Source organism: Eptesicus fuscus, chromosome 3 (genome assembly GCF_027574615.1).
Source record: "Eptesicus fuscus isolate TK198812 chromosome 3, DD_ASM_mEF_20220401, whole genome shotgun sequence".
NCBI classification, from domain to species: Eukaryota; Metazoa; Chordata; class Mammalia; order Chiroptera; family Vespertilionidae; genus Eptesicus; species Eptesicus fuscus.
The window spans coordinates 7,090,311-7,109,934 of NC_072475.1; the positions used below are offsets into that span (position 1 = coordinate 7,090,311).

Sequence of the window (19,624 nt, forward strand, 5' to 3'; positions counted from 1 at the left end):
CCTCCCAGACTGTGTGGTTAGCGGGTAAGATGATGGACAAACGTCCCCAGGTGTCAGCAAAACCCCTCCTCTCTGTGCCTTTGAAAGTTGAAGAATTCTGGAATAGAACGATGCATTTCAGTGAATTCCAACATGTTCTGAAACAATACACAGCTACCCAGCCAACCCGGAAGGGGCCATTGCCAAGTAAGTGTTGAAGCAACGCCTTTAATGACCAACTGCCCTTACATCCAGGAGGAGGGGAAAGGCAGCTATACTACTCGGCACAGGAAGTAATTAACAGATTTAAAGCCACAGTGCATGCGTGTGTGTGTGTGTGTGTGTGTGTGTGTGTGTGTGTGAGGGCTCCTGTTTAATCTTCCCTTTCACCAGCAGCAAGGGGTCTGGCTTCTCTTGGGCAAGTCAAGGTTCTCATTCCTAGAAGGTTCTAGAAATGTATAACATGTTCAAGTCAACGAGGAAGGTATTTGATACCGAAATGATCCCTGGATCTTGCAGAGCCTGGCTCATTATCTGGATTCACCCTGAGCCACTGGTGGAGGAACAGTCTAGAGGCACCCTGAGCAGGAGGCAGGGAGGTTTGATGGGCGGGTAAAGGCCACTGGGGCCATGGGCAGTCGCTGGCAGTTGAGTGCTCAGGTGCCCCAAGTCCTCCAATGATGTCTATACTATTAGCACGTCCCAGGTTTGAACCTTAGCAAGGCTGTGCTCTAAAACAAATTTCTCTGTTTCCTCATTTGCAAAGTAAGAGTAAATACAAGATTGCTCACTGCACTTTGAGTTTTAAAAAAAGTTCCTGTCCTGGTTAGTGTTTCTCAGTGGTTAGAGGGTCGGCCCATGCACTGAAGGGTCATGGGTTCAATTCCCAGTCAAGGGCACGTACCTGGTTTGCAGGTTGGATCCCCAGCCCCAGTCAGGGTGTGTGCTGGAGGCAACCAATTGATGTGTCTCTCTCACATTGATGTTTCTCTCTCTCTCTCTCTCTCTCTCTCTCTCTCTCTCTCTCTCTCTCTCTCTCTCTTTTTCCCCTTATCCCCTCCCTTTCACTCTCTCTAAAAATCAATGGAAAAAATATCCTTGGGTGAGGATTAACAACAACAAAAATATTCCAGTCCACACTGTAGCATTTCCTAGCCAAAAATTTAAAAAATTGATTAGCACTCACTGGGTACTTAAATAACCTCAACTGTCCAGAGTCAAGAATGCCGTTTAAATTCCTCAGGGAAGGCCACGCACACACCCCTTGGCCCCTTCAGTGGGTCACAGAGAACTCAAGGGCCACACTGGGCTCGGTGGGATTTGGTGCTGGCTCCTGGCAAGCCAGTACTTAGAAGTTAATTATTCAAGTTCAGTTTGTCAGCATTTCAGCGTTTCATTTTAAACCTAGAAAATTGTGATGGACCTTTAAATAAGGTTGAGAGCCTATTAACTAGTTTCTTTACCCAGTATCTATTGCTGCTTGTAACATGAATTAGATGGGAATGGCTGGGAGGTGCTGCCACTCGGCCGTCTTCTAGAAGGGCTCCTGCCGTAGCGTATCCAGCACGGCTGGCCCCCTCGCTGCAAACCCCTGAGCACGCTCCTGCCTGGCCCCTGTCTGCTTCCTCCTCTCAGAATGGGATGTAGGCGATGGCAGGGCCACCCCTCACCCAGTGGGCTTGTTAGGGGCATTCAATGCGTTAGCAAATCTCAAGTGATTGATTGGTGTCTGACACATGCCAAGTGCTGTCAATACCAGCTTTGGTCCTCTTTACCAATCACTCAGCCACATGGCAGGCTGGGCTGCCTAGGGGTTCAGGGTGTACCGGGAGGGTCTCAGGAGAACAACAGGGAGCCCACAGATTTTCAACCGTCCCCTATGGCAGTGCAGCCCCATGGAGACTATGTGTCCCGGGCCCCCATCACCCACACCAGGCCTTTGGCCCGTGTCTTGCCAACACCCCCCTGCCAAAGCCCCACCCCCACCCCACCCCCCAGGAGCACAGGTACAGTCAAGCTGGGTTGAAGGACTTGCAGCAACAAGGAGCCCTGCACGTGTGGGGCATCGCAGTGGGAAGCTGTTAGGAAGGACTTAGGGTAGGATTGGGGCTGTGTTAGGTGGTTTAGGGGAGGTTCAAGGAAATAGGGCTTAATCAGGATCGGATGCGTCAGGAGGTGAGGGCAGTTGGGTCTTGGGTGTCTTAATAACCCATCTAGGAGGGGAGGCAAGAAACCAGGCTGCAGCGGTGATGGTAGGAAGTCGCCGTTACTCCTGTCAGCCAGCAGAGGGCGCTGTGTGGGTTGGACATTATTGCCCAGCGGGCTTCCGCCTGTGCTCCTTGGTCTGAGATGTCCCTGGAAGGGCTCCCCCCCGCCGCCCCCCACCCTCACCCCCGAGGCCTGAAGGTGCTAGAAAGGACACAGGGCTTAGGATTTAAAGACCTGGACCTCCTGGCGAGGTGCCTCTTAGCAGGGACTGTTGGACATATTCCTTCTCTGCATGACAAGCAGAGAAATCTCTCCAGGGGCCTGGGCCCAGGTGCAAGCCCAGAAACGAAGGCTGTCATTTTGAGGGAGCAGGTATCTCTTTTCCAGCGGGAAGGATGGCTCAGATCAAGACCCCTCACCCTGCCGTCTGTGGACAGCACTGCTGTGTGGCCACTGCGCAGCATGACGAGGGTGCGGTAGAATTGTCGTCCTGTCTTTTAGAGAGTCCCATCGACGGGAACAGCAGGGGACGCTCGGCCTGAGCGAGTGTGCAAACCCGTCTGGGCTCGCTGAGCTGCCCGCCTGGGGGGGGCGGGGGCCCTGCTGTCTGTGGAACTGGGTGTCCCAGGGAACAACTCTCCATTGAGGGGTTGTTAAAACTTCATGGGAACTTAATGGGATCTTCCAGGTGACCCTGCTTCATTTATCCGTATAGCCGGGTCTATTTTCAGAAGAAAGCAAGCAAGAGGTGGTCACCCAAGGTGAAACACGTTAAACTTGACTTGCAAATAAATACAAAGAAGTGCCACTTTGCAATATGCTTTTATTGGCTTTCTCTCCCCTGAGAAAGACATTCCTGGTTTCATTCATGAAACTTACATTTGAAATGTCTTAGCTCAGCCTGCAGGAGGCAGTGATCTCTGAAGGTGGCTCGCCCTCCCTATCGCGTCTGCTCTAGGTCTGAGACCTGCAACAAACGGTGCAGGATCTTAGGGGTTATTTTCTGCTCCCGCTCCCCAGGCCGGGGCAGACCCTCTGCTCCAGGATCTTAGGGGTTATTTTCTGCTCCCGCTCCCCAGGCCGGGGCAGACCCTCTGCTCCGAGAGGCTGCGACACCCCTGCCGTCCCTCATCTGTGACACACTGAGAAGAGAATGAGAGAGACTCTGCAGAAAGAAAGCACAAAACACAAAATCTCAGGAATAGAGACCTGTCCTCATGCTGAGCGTGGATCTTTATTCTTTAAAACATCGGGTCCCAGGCATTAGCTTTCAGCCAGAGCCTGGCCAGGAGCAGGGACTAGCAAAGCAGAGATGAGCAGGCAGGACGTCAGAGTGTGGAAATTCACCTCCCATGGTGTCCAGGACAGTGGGCGTGGCTTCAAAATGTACATTCTGGAAGCAAAGCACAGCATACGTTACCGGGAGCAGGTCTCTTCTCCACCCCGCAGCTGCCCAGCTTCTCAAGGTCAAGATAGGTTCCAAGGTCAACGCCTTATGCTGCATTCCCCCCCCCCCCCCAAGTCACTGGGGAAGTGCTGAGTCCCCCACCTCGTGGGAGATCAGCCACATGCCCCACGGGGCCCTGGAGTAGGGGAGGGCAGATGATCAATGAGGGGGGCTCTGCAGGGCCACCCAGTGCCCAGGAAGGGAGGCAGCCCCCTCCGAATGATCCTGGCACAAAGGGCAAGAGTGGCCCCTGGGGTGCTGCCTCCAGGAAGGTGTCCTCCTGAGAGGTGAGCTGGCACTTGGCTGCCAGATGGCTCACAGTGACCTCTGAACCCCGGATGTGTGAGGCGGGGCCGATGGAACCAGGACAGCAACCACCCATGTGCATGCCATCTGTGGCTGACAGGGGGTTCCCGGGTGGCTATCTTGCACCCCACGGCGCCACCGAGGGGAGGGGGGCAGGGAGGGGATGCACTTGTGACGGGGTGTGGAGACACCAGGCTCCCCGTCCAACGTTACCACCTGCCTGCATGTCACCAACGTTGGTGGTTGGTTTGCTGATGGGCCCAGCTTTCCAAACCCACGCAGTGTCCATTCCCCTCCAGGACAGAGTCTACCTTAGTTCCTCTATAGAAGGCCCTGACGTTGCCACCTTTTTGAAACAATTGCTTTTGTATTCTTGCACAAACCACTGGGCAACAGGACAGCTGGGAACTGGGGGCTGGCGGCCCTGGCATGAAGCCGCTGACAGAGGCCTCCGCCGGCGAGCAGCCATGGCACCGGGTGTCCTGCCCGGGGCCCAGGGGCGGGCGGCTTGCTGGGGACCAGGAGGCTCTGGCACGTGCCCAGAAAGGACCTGGCGCCCGGGGAGGGGCGGGAGGGGGGGCTCACCTGTCGCCTGCAGAGGCTTGAAGCACCAGGGCACCTCGGGGATGCTCGAGTCGAAGCAGCAGCCCCGGTTGTTGCACTGCTCGGGGGTGACCTCGGGGTAAGCGCAGTCCACCCTGTCCTTGGCCGGGATGGCACACTGGCTCTCCACTGCCCCAGACAAAGCCCGGTCAGCGGCCAGCGCCCTGCTGGCTTGGGGTGGGTCTGTGGGCTCCGGCTGGCAGGTCTGCACCCTCTCCCCTCTCCCCTCCTGAGTTCAGAGCGTGTGACCCCCTCCCCAGCATGTGCTTGAGGTGAACCCTCTTTCTGTGTAAATATTTAAAGAGAAACGTCCCGCAGGGACTGGCCGTCTACCCGCGCTTCCTGCACCTTGTCGGGAAGTCCTGCGGGCCGTGTTCCCGCAGGCTGGCAGCGGCCCGGGGAATCGGGGTCCCCTGAACCCAGAAACAGGTTCCCTTTGCTTAGCTACGAGAAGCCCTCTCACTTAAATGAAAAGGATGACAGGGGGGATGCATTCAGGAGAGGGAGTCCCGGTGCACGCCGCGCCTTCCGCTTCCTTCCGGCACCTGCCTGTCCCCAGATGGGACGGCCGGGCGACCTGCCCCATGCGTCCTGAGGTCCCCAAGCCTGTGTCTCAGGTGAGCAGTCCGCCGGGCCTCAGCACCTAACCACGTCTGCTGAGGACGACGGATAGATAGCACACGGAATCTGCTCCGTCCTCGCCACGGCTGCCAGTCAGGCTGCAGCTCCTTACTCCCGGGTTCCCCAACATTGGAATCGGCTGGGGATCTTGAAACACCCCTGGGGGCCCACCCCTGGGGCCCCACCCCGCACAGACAGAATCAGCGCATCCTGGGCTCCGGTGAGGCTAACAGGCACCCGGTTTGGGAAGGGCTGCCTGTGACACAGCTTGGTAGGGAACCTGATAAAAGCCGCACCCAAATTTCTTCAAGCCACACCACCCTCCCCACCCCCGCAACCCGGAGGTGCACTGCAAGGGCTGAGCGACTCCAGGATCATTCTGGAAGTCACCCTGGTCATAGGCCTGTCCCTTCTGTTGGGGGCAGTGGGGCTGGGCACTGGCTGCCAGCCGGCCAGCCCTGGGTTCTGACCCTGAAGGGCAGGGGTGCCTGAGGTCTGTTATTAACGTCCTGAGCCTCAGTTTCCTTATCTAAAATGGGGACAGCAAGACCCAGTTTATAGAGAGGAAAGGTGTCTATCTGGTAAACAGCAATTACTCAGTGCATGTGGGGTCCTCAGGGCCCCACAAAGCCCCCAAGCCTGGGTCTTCTGTGTCCCTTCCCCTCGTCCCGGGTCCCCCTGCCACCAGGCCCCGTCCTGCTGTGGTACTCACACAGGCCCACGTACTGCGCCTGCGCGGACGAGCTGGAGGTCCCCAAGGCCAGGACCAGCGCCAGCAGCCAGAGCGCTCTGGCCTCCATGGTCACGGCGGGTTCTGGGGACCCGGCTGCTCAGAGCCCTCGTTTATAGCCCTGTGTTTGCACAGCCTTCTGGACTCTGTTTGTTTGGGGATGACCCTTCCCTGCAGCTGGCCGCGCCCGCTTTTCCCGGCACCTGATTGTCCAGCCCCCGGAGGCCCAGCTCCCTGAGCAGAGAGGGTGGTGCGCCCCCACAGTGGTGCCCGGGTCTGACACTCCTCCCTCAGGGAGCAGGGCTGTGCCTCCCCAAGGCAGCCGGGCCAGGAGGAGAGAAGATGGGGCTGACCATCGGTATCAAGAGCCCAGCCTGGAAGAGTCCGGGAGGCTCCCTCTGCAATGACAACAGTCCCCGTGCCACCTAGTCCCAGGTCAGCCCTGGGTGGTGAGAGGACGGGCAAGAAGCCCCACCCAGGTAGTTCGTGCCTGCGACTTCATTTCTCTCTCGCGGCTCCTGCAAGGTACACATTCCTTTCCTTCCTTTTTGGCATTTTTTCCAGCAAAGAAATATGCTTATTATTAATTACATTTAAATAAATGTATTAAGTAAAGTTATTCGGTACATTTTTGTTGTTAATCCTCACCTGAGGATATTTTTTTTCCCATTGATTTTTAGAGAGAGTGGAAGGACGGGGAGACACAGAGAGAGAAACATCTATGTGAGAGAAAGACATCAATTGGTTGCCTCCTGCATGCGCCCTGACTGGGGATTTAGCCTGCAACCAAGGTACTGAGGCTCTATCCACTGAGCCAAACTGGCTAGGGCTATCTATAATAATAAAAGGGCAATATGCTAATTAGACTGGATGTCATTCCGGACGACCTTCCAGACGAAGCCGGGGCTGCAAGGGAAGCCCGGGTCCCGGGTGCCAGAGGGAAGCCGGTGCCGGCAGCTGGGGGAAGGAAGGCCTACTCTTGCACAAATTCCGTGCATCGGGCCTCTAGTTCAATATATTTTAATAAAAATATAATACGTGCAGTTGGTTTTTATAATCAGACAGTGCAAAAGCCCCCTCCTGTTTAGCAGTGTTCATGTTTAATACTTTCTTAGGTGTTTTTCCAGAAATGTTCTCTCTAGATCTAAGCACGCTTTTAACACAAATGGGAGCTTGCTAGATGTGTTTGCCCAGCTTGCACTTTCTTTCAGTGAAGGCTATATCTGGGAAAATTGTTTTGTAACAGCACATCTAAATGAACTGGGACTATTTCTACCCATTTCCCAGAGGAGCAAAATAAGATTCAGAAATTAAGGTGGTTGTCCAAGGTGCCTCTAGTAGACCTGGTGGAGCTGAGGTTCAACCCACCTCCGTGGGACCCTGCGGGCTCAGCTGTCCATCACAGCCCCTCCTGTGTGGGTGATGCCGGGTGAGGCAGGAGGTGTGGGTCCTGTTATTGCTGGGACCCCCCCTCTGTTTTCTGCCAGCAGAATTCTTACCTGTCTGTTCACCACCAACGTTACCCAACGACCTTCCAGGAACCTCGGGTGGGTTTTGCATATCATCCCAGAAGCTGGTCGAACTCAGCCCCTGGGTCGGGGGACGGTGTTGGGGAAAACTGACTACCCGAGGGAGGGTTATCCACGGAGTTGTCCTTCACCAGGTAACCAATGGGGACAGACTGCGCACGCGTTGGGGACAATGGCCTTGTCCCACCTTGTGACTCCCTAGCCCCAGCCCCAGCCCCTCGCACTTAGTGAGCCCAGATGAACGGACTTGGGGTGACACTCCTCCATCAGGGAGCAGGGCTGCCCGCCTCCACGCTCGGTGCAGGCTGGAGACAGGAGGAGCAGCTTCTGCATTGTTTTCCAGCAAAGAAATATGTTTATTATTAATTACATTTAAACAAATGTATTAAGTAAAGCTACTCGGTACATTTTTGTGCCCAGAGGGAGAGTGCGCGCCAGCAGATGCAGGGTTTCATGCTGTAGGAAACATCTTCCCGGGAAGATTCCTGGCAGCCTTTCCCGGCCAGACCCCTGCCGACCCTCTGCCAGAGCCCGGGGCAGGCCAAGCGGTGGGGCTGAAAGCACAAACACCCCGAAACGCACTTAGGGACTGTTATTGGGAGGCGGGCCTGGCCAGGCGCATCCCCACCTGCCTGGTCTCCACGTGCCCTGGTCCACACCAGTGCTCCTTTTTTTTATTTTAATTAAAAAAATTTTTTTCAATTACAGTTGGCATTCAATATTATTTTGTATTAGTTTCAGCTGCACAGCATATTGGTTAGAAAGTCATGTACTTTGCAAAGTGGTCCCCCTGGTACTTCCAGCACCCACCTGGCACCACACACAGTTATTATCATATTATTGACTGTATTCCCTGTGCTGTACTTCACATCCCGATGACTATTCTGTAACCGCCAATCTGTGCTTCTCAACCCTTTCTCCTTTGTCACCCATCCCGCCCCCACCCAGCACCCTCCCCTCGGGCAACCACCAGTCTGTTCTCTGTATCTATGAGTCTGTTTCTGTTTTGTTTGTTTGTTTATACTGTTCTCTAGATTCCACGTCTATGTGAAATCATATGGTATTTGTCTTTCTCTGAGTGCCTTCTTTCACTTAGCATAATACCCTGGAGGCCCATCCGTGCTGTCACGAAAGGTAGCATTTCATTCTTTTTTATGGATAAGTCATACTCCACTGCATCACAGCTTTTAAAAAATATTATATTTTAATTGATTTAAGACAGGAAGGGAGAGGGAGAGAGAGAAATAGAAAGGTCTACGATGAGAGAGAATCATTGATTGGCTGCCTCCTGCATGTCCCCTACTGGGATTGAGCCCAAAACCCCAGCATGTGCCCTGACAGGGACTAGAACCGTGACCTCCTAGTTCATAGGTCGACGCTCAACCACTAAGCCACACCGGCCAGGCAGTATCACAGCTTTTTTATCCACTCATCTATTGACGGGCATTCGTTTCCATAGCATCCACCGGTGCTCTTATAATCACCTGGAGGCTGGAACAGTGTAGATGCCTGCCCCTCCTCCCCCCACCCACTCCACGCAGATAATTCAGAGATTACTGAATTCCCTGGGCAGCCAACGCCCAGAGCCACCACCTGGTATCAGCTGCAGTTTAACTCAGTTACTCTCCACGGAGCCAGGGCTGGGGAAGGAGTTTGAAAGGTGACAAATCCCTGTTCTTCAGGAGTCCCCTTCATTAATGACCAGGGAAGACCTGGTCATTCGTAGATGGGGAAGCAGAGAGAACTGGTCCCAGTCTGGGCTCCGAGACCTTGGGGCCATCATTGTACTGCTCGTGCCTCAGTTTCCTCACCTGTCACATAGTGCCGAGCCCCCAGGGCTGTGTGAGATGGTGACACAGAGCAGAGCTGGGCCCCAGGACACACAGGGACCACCTGCCAGATGTGGCTACAGTGGCAGCGGGTCCAGACCTTCTGGAGCCCCCACGTGGGATAGAAGTGGCGGCTGCGGCATGAGGGGCAGAGCTGGATTTCCACGGGTGTTGCCAGCACAGACTCCTGAGGGAGCAGAGCACGTGGGCTGGCCCTTGGAGATGAAAGGATTGCATGAACATTTGCGGGGGGAATCCGTGTACCCCCTTCCTTCTGTCCTAGGGAACCCTCAGCCCAGGAACCAGGGTTCCCTGCCAGGCACAGGAGAGGCCTGAGAGCCCACCTGCCGCCCAGAGCTCGCAGTCCCGTGGTCCTCCCTGTTCCTCTGGGGGCTCACGTTCTAGGGATGAAGAAAACCGTGTCAGGGCTGCTAACCCAGGGGCATTGTTCCTTGGCCCGGCCCTGACAGGTGGCTGCCGCATGCACCCTGAGACCTAGGGCGAGCCTGGGTCTGGATTGTCCTGGGTGCCCTCCCCTGCAAGCCCCTCCCACCCTGGGCTTGGTGTGCAGGCGTCCAGGGAAGGTGAGGGTCCAAGAAGCAGGTGAAATGGCCCCAAGAGCTGGGCCGCCTTCCACCTGGGGGATGCATGGCCAGGGGCACATGTATGTGACCAGCACAGACTAAGTGTGGGCCACAGCCCTGGCACTTGGCCTGCAAATGCTGAGCCCTAAGGACACCAGGCATGGTCCCTGACCTCAGAGACCACAGCTCTGGAGGGAGAACAAGGCTTAACACGTAAATTGTGATGCAATGTGATCAGAGCTGGCACAATGCTACTCAGCAGGCTTCTCATCTGGGGAGAGATCTCAACTGGGTCTCGAATGATGAATAGGAGTTCACAGATGGGTGAGGCCAGAAGGGTGTTCCAGGCAGACACTAAGTCACCACCTCTCACAAAATATCGAGTCAATGTGTCCTGCACTGGGCCATATTTTCTCAGTCACCTCTGGGCTTCTGATACGGTCACTCTCGGCTACCGGAGCCAGCAGAGAGCCAGCTGGAAGAAGAAAGTACAAGGTCATGTTCATCGACCTCTCTGGGTGGGCCTTGGTGCCACGCCCCCCCCCTCCCCCCCAGGAGCCTCCTGCTGACCAGCTGTCACCTCGCTCTGCAGCTGCCTTGGGTGTGGCCCCTCCCACTGTGTCTGCAGTTCCTCCTGCCAGACCCGTCGGCTGGTAGCAGCCATGGTGACAGATGCAGGAGGCTCCTGTCTTTTGGCATGGTTTTTACTGAGGACACATGGGGGAGGGCGTTAGGACTTGCAAATGTGTCACCCACCAACTGTGCAGGGAGCAGGGGAGAGAACAGGGTCCCAGTGAGTCCGGACAGAGGCCATGGTCCTAGGATGTTCCTCAGAGGACCTGGTCTCCTATTCCCAATACTGGGCCAGTGCCTGTTCTCCCACATATGGTGGGAGGGGGGTCATATGACAGCCTGTAGGGGTTCAAGGGAAGCCAGTGTCTAGCTCAAGGTATACTTGGGGTGGCCTCACCAGTGATGTCTAAATCCAGAGCTCCTTTGGGCTTGGAACTATTGCATCAGCCCAGGTGCTGGTGCAGCAAGGAAAGTCCCCAGCAAGGAGTGGGTGGATGATGGGGACACAAAGGTACAGAGATAAGTCAGAAATAAACAGAGCTGATAGCTGGGGAGAAGATGTGTGTGGGGACACCAGGCTCCTCATTGTCGTCCTGCCTTCTGGACAAGGGGAAGGGGGGAAAAGGGGAGTTTATCTCACCCACTGAACAAAGAAGTCAGCAGTCTTGAGACTTGTCAAGATAAAAGCACCAGATGGTCTCATAAATTCTGGGAAAAGCCACAACAAAATAAAAGGGGACCTTGAAATCTAGTCTGTTGTCCAAGATATCCAGCAAAGAACCTTTGAAACCTGAGGGGGGGCGGTATAAAACCCCTCAAGCCCCCACTGGGCACATGCTCAGGGACCATGCCTTGTCCCACTGGGCACATGCTCAGGCTAGCTGAGTTGCCCGCTTATGCTATATGCCAAGAGTATTTTTCTTTTTTGGTTAATCGTCACCTGAGGATATTTTTTCATTGATTTTCAGAGATTAGAAGGAAGGGGGAGAGACACAGAGAAAGAAACATCGATGTGTTTATGGATCTGAGTGAGAATAACATGAACTTTGGACCAACGGTGAACTCTGGGCAAGAGGGAAAAGGATGAGTAATGAGGGCACATTTATAATTTTATTTTTTATACAAAATAAGAGGCATTGAAGCAAAAAGAACAAAAAAATCCAGCATCTATAAATCTGAGTAGTGAATATATAGATGACCATTACATTTTTTTTCTATCTAATGAAAAGAGAAATATCACCATTTAAGATTTTTATTTTTTTAAAAATGTCTAAAACATAAAGTGGTTTGGGAGGCAGGGAGAGGAGGTGCTGAGGGAGGGTGAGCCTGGCAGAAGCCAACCCGCTGGCTGGGATCAGAGCACTGGGCTCCTGGAGGCTGGTCACTGTCGAAGAGGTGTATCAGGCCAGGGACAGGGCAGAGGACGACTTAGAAATCCCATCAGCATCCTATCTAATAAAAGAGTGATATGCAAATTGACTGTCACACCAAGTCACAAGATGGCTGCCCCCATGTGGTCAAAGATGGCTGCCCCCATGTGGACACAGATGGCCACCACAAGATGGCCTGCAGGGAAGGGCAGTTGTGGGAAGTTGGGGGTGACCAGGCCAGCAGGGGAGGGCAGTTGGGGAGGACTGGGCCAGCAGGGGAGGGCAGTTGGGGGGGACCAGGCCTTCAGAGGAGGGCAGTTGCGGGGGCAGGCCTGCAGGGGAGAGCAGTTGGGGGGGACCAGGCCTGCAGAGGAGGGCAGTTGCGGGGGCAGGCCTGCAGGGGAGAGCAGTTGGGGGGGCCAGGCCTGCAGGGGAGAGCAGTTCGGGGGGACCAGGCCAGCAAGGGAGGGCAGTTGGGAGGGACCAGGCCTTCAGGGGAGGGCAGTTGGCGGGGGCCAAGCCTGCAGGGGAGAACAGTTGGGGGGGACCAGGCCTGTAGGGGAGGGCAGTTGGGGGGGACCAGGCCTGCAGGGGAGTGCAGTTGGGGGGGCATAACTGCAGGGGAGAGCAGTTGGGGAGACCAGGCCTGCAGGGGAGGACAGTTGGGGGGGACCCAGGCATACAGGGGAGGGCAGTTGCAGCAGGGGAGGGCAGTTGGGGGGGACCAGGACTGCAGGGGAGGGCAGTTGTGAGCCAGCAGTCCTGGATTGTGCGAGGAATGTCCCAGATTGGAGAGGGTGCAGGCTGGGCTGAGGGACACCCCCCCCCCATGCACAAATTTTGTGCACTGGGCCTCTAGTAAATAAATAAATAAAGTCTCAAGTCATTGCAAGTTGTCTTGTTTAATTCTTAGTCCTTGGGCTTCTGCAGTACTGTCTCAACTTTCTCCCTACATTAGTAGATTTGCCAAATCCGCTGAAGATGAGGACCTGGCTGTGTCCCTTTGGGGAGTGGAGGGGTGGAGGTAGGGTGACCTGGCATCCCAGAGGGGAAGCCCCACGTGAGTGTCCATGTTTCATACTGTTCATCTCTGGATCAGATGCGCAATCCCTGTGTCCTCCATGCCGTGGGCCGTCTCATCCTGCACCTCAAAGTACGGCTGAGAAAGTAGACTAGAGATTGTGATTCGGACTTCTTAGAAATGACCCCTAATTTGTTCAGTCACGGGTGGGTGCTTGTCGACTGCTCACCAGCAGAAATGGTATTAGATTTGCCACTAAAATGTAGAATAAGAACAGTCAGAATTAAGAGTCTTACATCCTTTAAAATGCAACCTTTTTGAAAGGTTAGAGTCGGTGATGCGGTTATGCGTGGGCAGGTTAAATAGCCATCTCAGATGGTGAATGAAGAAAAATTGAATTTATTTAAGAAAAAGGGGGTGGGGGGATGGGAATACCCAAAGGGGAGGGCTACACAGCACTGAGCCAAGGAGTATTAGGTCAATATACTCAGGAGAGTGAAGCAAGGAAGGGCGTAGAAGAAGCAGCAGGAGAGCCTGGGCTGGGCTGCTCTGGCTCACTGGGAAGTCAGAGAAAAGGGGCCTTGGGGACAGGCGCAGGGGGGTTAGTGGGGATGAGCTGCCGCTGCCCACCGTTTCCCTGGTTGCAAGTCTCATGGGGCCCCTTAGAAGTTAGGGGACACATGCCTGTGGGAAAGGTGAGGGGGAAGGAATGGCACAGGCGTGCTCCCCTGAGGGAGAGTGCACACTGGGTCCTGTGCCCTGAGTGTATTTATCGCTCTCTTGCTGGTGGGAATCTGAGGGGAGGTTTTGAGGGAGGGTCTCGATAGAATATCCGTCAGCCCTCCAGATGTGCTAGTTCAGGGTGAGGTCTCCACCGACTGGTCGGTTTCAGGGCAGGGGGTCCTTCATCATCCTGAGGGCAGCCATGGTGTCACTGATCTGGTTTTGCTGCTTTTCTGGGCCTGGAGCTGACATACAACTGAGGACTGGATGCTATCTTTCGGGAGGAAAGGTCAGGGGTCTAAACCAAATGACTAGGATATGCTAGGGGAGGGCAGGCCACCCTGGGGACCAGGTTCTTGTTTTCCCAGTTTTGCCTGTGCTAGGCATCGGGGCTTTCTGCCCTGGTGAGTTTCTGTACCTGGCCCATCGTCCTTGTTCTGCTCATGTCTGTCTAACACGTATCTCGTGCTTGTTTTTCCTGCCACATCTCCAACAGTGACTAGCCCAGTGCGAGAGAGTAGTTTGGGGAGAATTAAAAAGAAATTGAAAGCAGATCCCGCCCTTAAGAATGTGTTTGCCAAAAACAAAAACAGAGCGTTCTATCAACACTGCAGAGAACCTACAAGATGACGCAGGTTGAGTCTTAGGTCGGGAGGCAGCTGGTCACTGGCCTGGAGGCACGGGGCTGTCTACACAGGGGCAGGGAGAGCTCTCTGCGGAGGAGGGTTCCTCCCCACTGGCCACTCTCCCGGTGGCTGCTGGCAGGATTCTGGCTGGGCTGGGCTAGAGGTGCCCCGTGGGTATTTCTGGGATTGCAGCAAGCAGATCTCTCCTGTACTCACCATCGTTTCAGATCCCTTTTTCCTGCCCTAATGGGTTCCCCTTATGAAGAATTTAATCCACCGTGGAGTTGAAAACAGAGTGTGAGATTGCAAAGAATGTCAACATGTGCAGGCAAGCGCTCCCCCCTCCCTGCACCCCCCATCCTGTCCCACTCAGTTATAAAGGTGCCCCATGTGCTCAAGACTCATCAGAGCCCTGTTTTGCATATCAAATGGCAAGAAGCTAAATACCCAGGCTCCTCAGTGCATTATTCATACGTACATAGCTCTCACAGGGTATCTTCCTTCTGAGTGTCTTCAGGGGTTTTACCGGAGTGGTGTTTGTTAAGCTCCTACAGGCGGACGCGTTATTGAACCAAGAACCATCAATCAATATTTACCAAACATCCACTGTGTGCCCAGGCTTCTGCCAGGTGCCGTGGGAGGTTGCCGAGGGAGAAGATGGAGAGGTCACTGCTGATAAGAAAGCTGTAGTCAGGGAGGGAACCTCACACCCTCCAAGGCATGCGCCCTGTGGAATCCATGTGGCATTCCTGCTGCTACAGCCACTGCCCTCTAGTGGGCCCACCCATAAAGGATTGAGTAGGTGAATATGCTAAGTTCAAAAGCAAATTCACAAATCAACACGCAGCGCGTGGGTGGGAGAGATCTGTGGGCACTGGGGCCTTGCTGTTAACGCCTCACTCTTCCCAGCAGAGGAAATCTTAAAGGAACAGGGGACTCTGAATTGAGCCACGCAGAAGTGATGTGACTGAGTCAACGAGGAGGCATTGCCTGAACGTGAGAAACGGGGAGATGAAGGAATCCCCTCTCAGGGAGAGAACACGCCTCTCTCTGGGGCATCGGGGCAGGGCGAGACTGTTCTAGACTCAGAGCAGCTGTGGTGGAGGAGACCCTGGACAGCCCCCCCACCCCCCGGCAGGAGGGTCCCCAGGACCTGGTTTCCAGATGGAAGATGCTCAAGGACCAAGCACAGTGGTCATGACCCTGGCCCTTCACCTTCATCTTGTAGTGAGGAAGGCTGAGAGAGGATGGCCCTGTAGGGTTAGAGACAGAAGATGGGGTTCAAGCTTTTGTGGGTGTCATGGGCTCCTGATGGACAACCATGGTGCCCGCGGTGGGTGTGGGGCTCCAGCAGTGATGTACAGGGCAGCCTAGTGGGTAAAGCACCATCGTCATGCTACTAGCGGGTGTAGCCGCCGCTGTTACAGCAGATCCACATGCAAGCACTGCTTCATTACGGTCGTGACGATCTTGAGATGCAAACTCTAAGGCATTCTCGGTCCCCCACGACCCCGTTCGCCTCAACTGGGTCCAACGCGACGCCCAGCCTCCTACACTGGCTCCCACGCTGGGTGGCATGCCCAGAGCCGCTGTCCAGTCCTGGGGCAGACACTTGGCTTCACCCACCCTCCCAGGTCTTCCCCTGAGCCGCCTCTGCTTACTGGACGCCGCTCTCTGCTCTGCTCCCCGGTACCCCGACTGCGGGAGGATGGAGGGCCTTGCCGGGTGATTGTGGGGGCAGGAGGGGTTATGAAAAGGATAAAGGATGCTGATCCTGCCTGCAACTCGCAGGAGAGGAGCTCATCAGCGCTGCACCCTGGGGCAGCAGTTACTTATCTGACAAGTTGCACGGCTCCTGGCCGGTGGGGAGTCGCTATTGAATCGATGGGAAACCATCAGCAGTGGAGGTGGAACACTCTATGTCCGCACATTGATCGATCCCCGGTAAAGCACACCGGGGCAGACGGGCAGGCACCTGTGCTGGCTCTATTGGCTCTATTGGCTGTAATGAGGATCATCTGGGTCATAATTCGATACGCTCCGGTCCAAGGTACACTGCAGAGCAGCACGGCCATAAGCAGGAGCGTCTGAGAGTCGGAGGCTGATTAACAGCTCCTGGGGTTAATGTCAGGTTTAAGAGGGAGCAGGAGGTAAAGCAGGCAGGGGCAGTGGCTGCCAAGGCTTTAGACATGAACACAAAATAAAAAATAATAAAAAATAGAACACTAAGCCCCTTTTCGGGAACTACAAAAATAATTTACAGTAATTTTGTATGGTATAAGACAAAGTGAATTTGTTATCAGTGGAAGTGTTTTTTGTGTGGTTTTGTGGGGGTTTTTTTGGATAAGTGTGTCATTAAAAATGCAATAATTTATACTATGATCAATTTTTAACATTGATTTTACTTTTTGGAGAAACACTGATGTGTCTATGGGATTTTAAAATCAAGTCATCAGATAACTTACCTGTTGAAGGTCTGAAGATAAATTTCAGTATTCTTATTATTAGTATTATTCTCCTGTTAGCGTCCTGTGTTTCTTGACCAGTATTCCTTTTGCTTTCTGCTTTTAACCAAGAGTCATTATGATTAAAAATTAGTCAACTCTAACACACTAATGATCAAAAGTGGCTTAACTACGAAGATGCTGAGCTAAGAGGGGGGGACGTGATCCTGATGTCAGACAGAGTAGAAGTCAGGCCCATGCGACTACACAGGAAGAAGGACACTGTAAGCCACACGTCACAACGGAGATACAACACTCACAAGTGTATTTGTGCTGATCAAGAGCTAGGCAAAGGCATTCTACTTCACAACGCGGGAAGAACACATGATGCAGGCAGAAACACACACAAGCACAGCGAATGTGCACTGGGAGGCATGCTGTGCCGAAGGGAAACCATTTCAGCTGTAAGACAATTGTGTGAACAAAAGACCAGGAAGGAAATAGAGGCTTAAACACTGTAATCAACAAGGCAGAGCTCATGGACATGGATGTGTCCAACTTCAAGTCCCGACCAACTCTCCTGCGGAGCACATGAAACAGTCACGGAATCTCATCACAGGTTTGTTCACAGAGAGAGCATTACCTTCCACAAACTAAAAATGTGAAAACCACACTATGATCAAATACCACAAAATCAGGAAACCATGACAACACTTTTGAAAGGTTCTTGCACATGGAAATTTAAATATCTTTTATTAAACATCTGTGGCTAAAAGGTAAACTACAAACCAAAATTATAGAATTTCTTTAAAATTATGACAATGAAAACACCACGTTTCCAAATCTATGAAGAATGTTTAAGATACTGACCAGAGTAAAAGGTAAAGCTTTAAATACCCATCACTTAAAAAGTAAGTGAATTAAATTCCCAACTCAGAAAGCTAGGAAAAGAATAGGAACATAAGTCAAAATAACACAGGGGTAAAGAAATTCATAACGTCATTAAGACAGAAATAGTAAAATTAAATAAAAATCTCAGTTCTATAAAAAATGTTTAAATGTGCAAACCAGTAGCTAACCTAAACAAAACAGGAGAAAAAAAATCCCAACTATACAAAATAAGAACTGACAAGCGGGAAACACCTATTGAAACAGAGAAAACGTTAAAAAATTGTAAGAGACTTCTCTGAATAACTTTATGCAACTAAATTTCTGAAAATGTGGGTGAGATAGGTAAGTTCCTAGGAAAATCACAATTTACCAAAATTGTCCCAATAGAGACATAGAGTTCATATGAACCATAGAAGAAATAGAGAACTTTATCAAGGAGCAAATCTGTAGAACTCACTATGACCAGATGGTCCCACGGGGAAATTCTAACAATGCCCCAAATACCAAATTGTCCCAATGTTTCAGAGGGGAGAAAACAAAGGAAAATGTCCAAATTCATGCTGAAAAAATAATTCAAAATGTGTCATAACTCCAAAATGTAAGAGCTAAAGCTATAAAACTCTGGAAGAAAACATAATAGAAAATACTTGTGGCCTTAGATTAGGCGAAGATACTTAAAGTGGGAATCAGAAAAATTGGACTTCCTCAAAATTAAAAGGATTTGCTCTTTGAAAGATGCTGTTAAGGAAATGAAAGGCAAGTCACAGCTTGGAAGAACATATTTGTACATGTATCTAATGAAGGACTTGCATTCAGAATCAATAAAGAACGCTTTCAGCTCAATACAGAGAAGACCAGCACCTGACTAAAACATTTGAACACTTTGCCAGAGAAGAAGTAAGCAAAAGGTAAGTCCATGAAAAGATACTCGGGATCATTTGTTATTAGGGAAATGCAAATTAAAATGGAAATGCTACCGTGTCACATACACTAGCATGACTAACAACATCGAGTGCTGGGGAGGACATGGACAGCAGCTGGGCTTCTCATACTTTGTTGGTGAAAAGGTGAAATGGTACAACTACTTTGAAGAAAAATTAGATTCTTATGAACTTAAATACTACCCAGCAATCCTGCTGATATTTACCAAGAGAAAGGTTTTACCCAAGTCCACCCAAGACTTGTACACAATTGTTCAGAGAAACTTTATTCATAACTAGAGGCCCGGTGCACAGATTCATGCACTGATGGGGGGCGTGGCCTGTGGGTATCAGCCTGCTGTGGGAGCACCGCTCATCCCGGTAAGCCGAGCCACTGTAGACCCGCCCTCTGAGTGGCTGCTCCCACTGTGGAAGCGCACTGACTACCAGGGGGCAGCTCCTGCTTTGAGCGTCTGACCCCTGATGGCCAGTGCATGTCATAGTGACTGGTCTACCAGTCGTTCTGGTCATTCTGCCATTCAGTCGCTGGGCTTTTATATATATAGACTAGCAGCCCTTTTGCACGAAGATTCGTGCAATAGACCTTCATTCACCTGGCTGCCTGCACCAGTTTTCTGCCAGCACCAGGGACCCAGGCCTTGGCTGTGGCCACCGCCTTCTGCCTTCTTTCAGGGTCTGGGCTTGGCCCCGGGTGGCAGCCTTGGGCTCAGCTGCACCCCAGCCTCCCTGCTAAGGATCATAGGAGCCGACCCCCGGTGGTTGCCTGCGATCCGTGCAGGCTCCCTGCTGGTGCCCAAGGCCAGGAAAGCCTCTGGCGGAGGCTTTCCCAGCCTTGGGCTCAGCCGCACCCCAGTGTCCCTGCGATGGTTTCCTGGTGGGCGTGGCTGGTGGGCGTGGCTGGTGGGTGTAGCAAAGGTACGGTCAATTTGCATATTACTCTATTATTAGGTAGGACTAGAGGCCCGGTGCACAAAATTCGTGCACGGGGGTCTGTCCCTCAGCCCAGCCTGCACCCTCTCCAATCTGGGACCCCTCGAGGGATGTTCGACTGCCCATTTAGGCCCAGGATCAGGCCTAAACGGGCAGTTGGACATCCCTCTCACAATCCAGGACTGCTGGCTCCCAACTGCTTTCCTGCCTGCCTTCCTGATTGCCCCTAACTGCTTCTGCCTGCCAGCCTGATCACCCCCTAACCACTC

General features: G+C 52.9%; 1 protein-coding gene across 1 annotated transcript; it reads right to left on the bottom strand.

Annotated features, from left to right (window-relative positions):
* Nucleotides 1–3,382: 3,382 nt before the first annotated feature.
* On the bottom strand, nt 3,383–5,994 carry TFF3 (trefoil factor 3). The gene is made up of 3 exons (XM_028151867.2): nt 5,877–5,994; nt 4,526–4,672; nt 3,383–3,580 (listed from the first exon to the last, which is right to left on the bottom strand). The coding sequence occupies exons 1-3, from the start codon at nt 5,962–5,964 to the stop codon at nt 3,567–3,569; spliced, it is 249 nt and encodes an 82-aa protein (XP_028007668.1). The 5' UTR covers nt 5,965–5,994; the 3' UTR covers nt 3,383–3,566.
* Between the last annotated feature and the right edge of the window lie 13,630 nt (nt 5,995–19,624).

What these genes read in the sequence shown, in the direction of transcription:
- TFF3 (XM_028151867.2), bottom strand. Translation starts at nt 5,964, where the DNA reads ATGGAGGCCAGAGCGCTCTGGCTGCTGGCGCTGGTCCTGGCCTTGGGG. An exon ending in GGCGCAGTACGTGGGCCTGT is followed by an intron (nt 4,673 to 5,876) that starts GTGAGTACCACA and finishes TGTCTGGGGCAG; the next exon opens with TGGAGAGCCAGTGTGCCATC.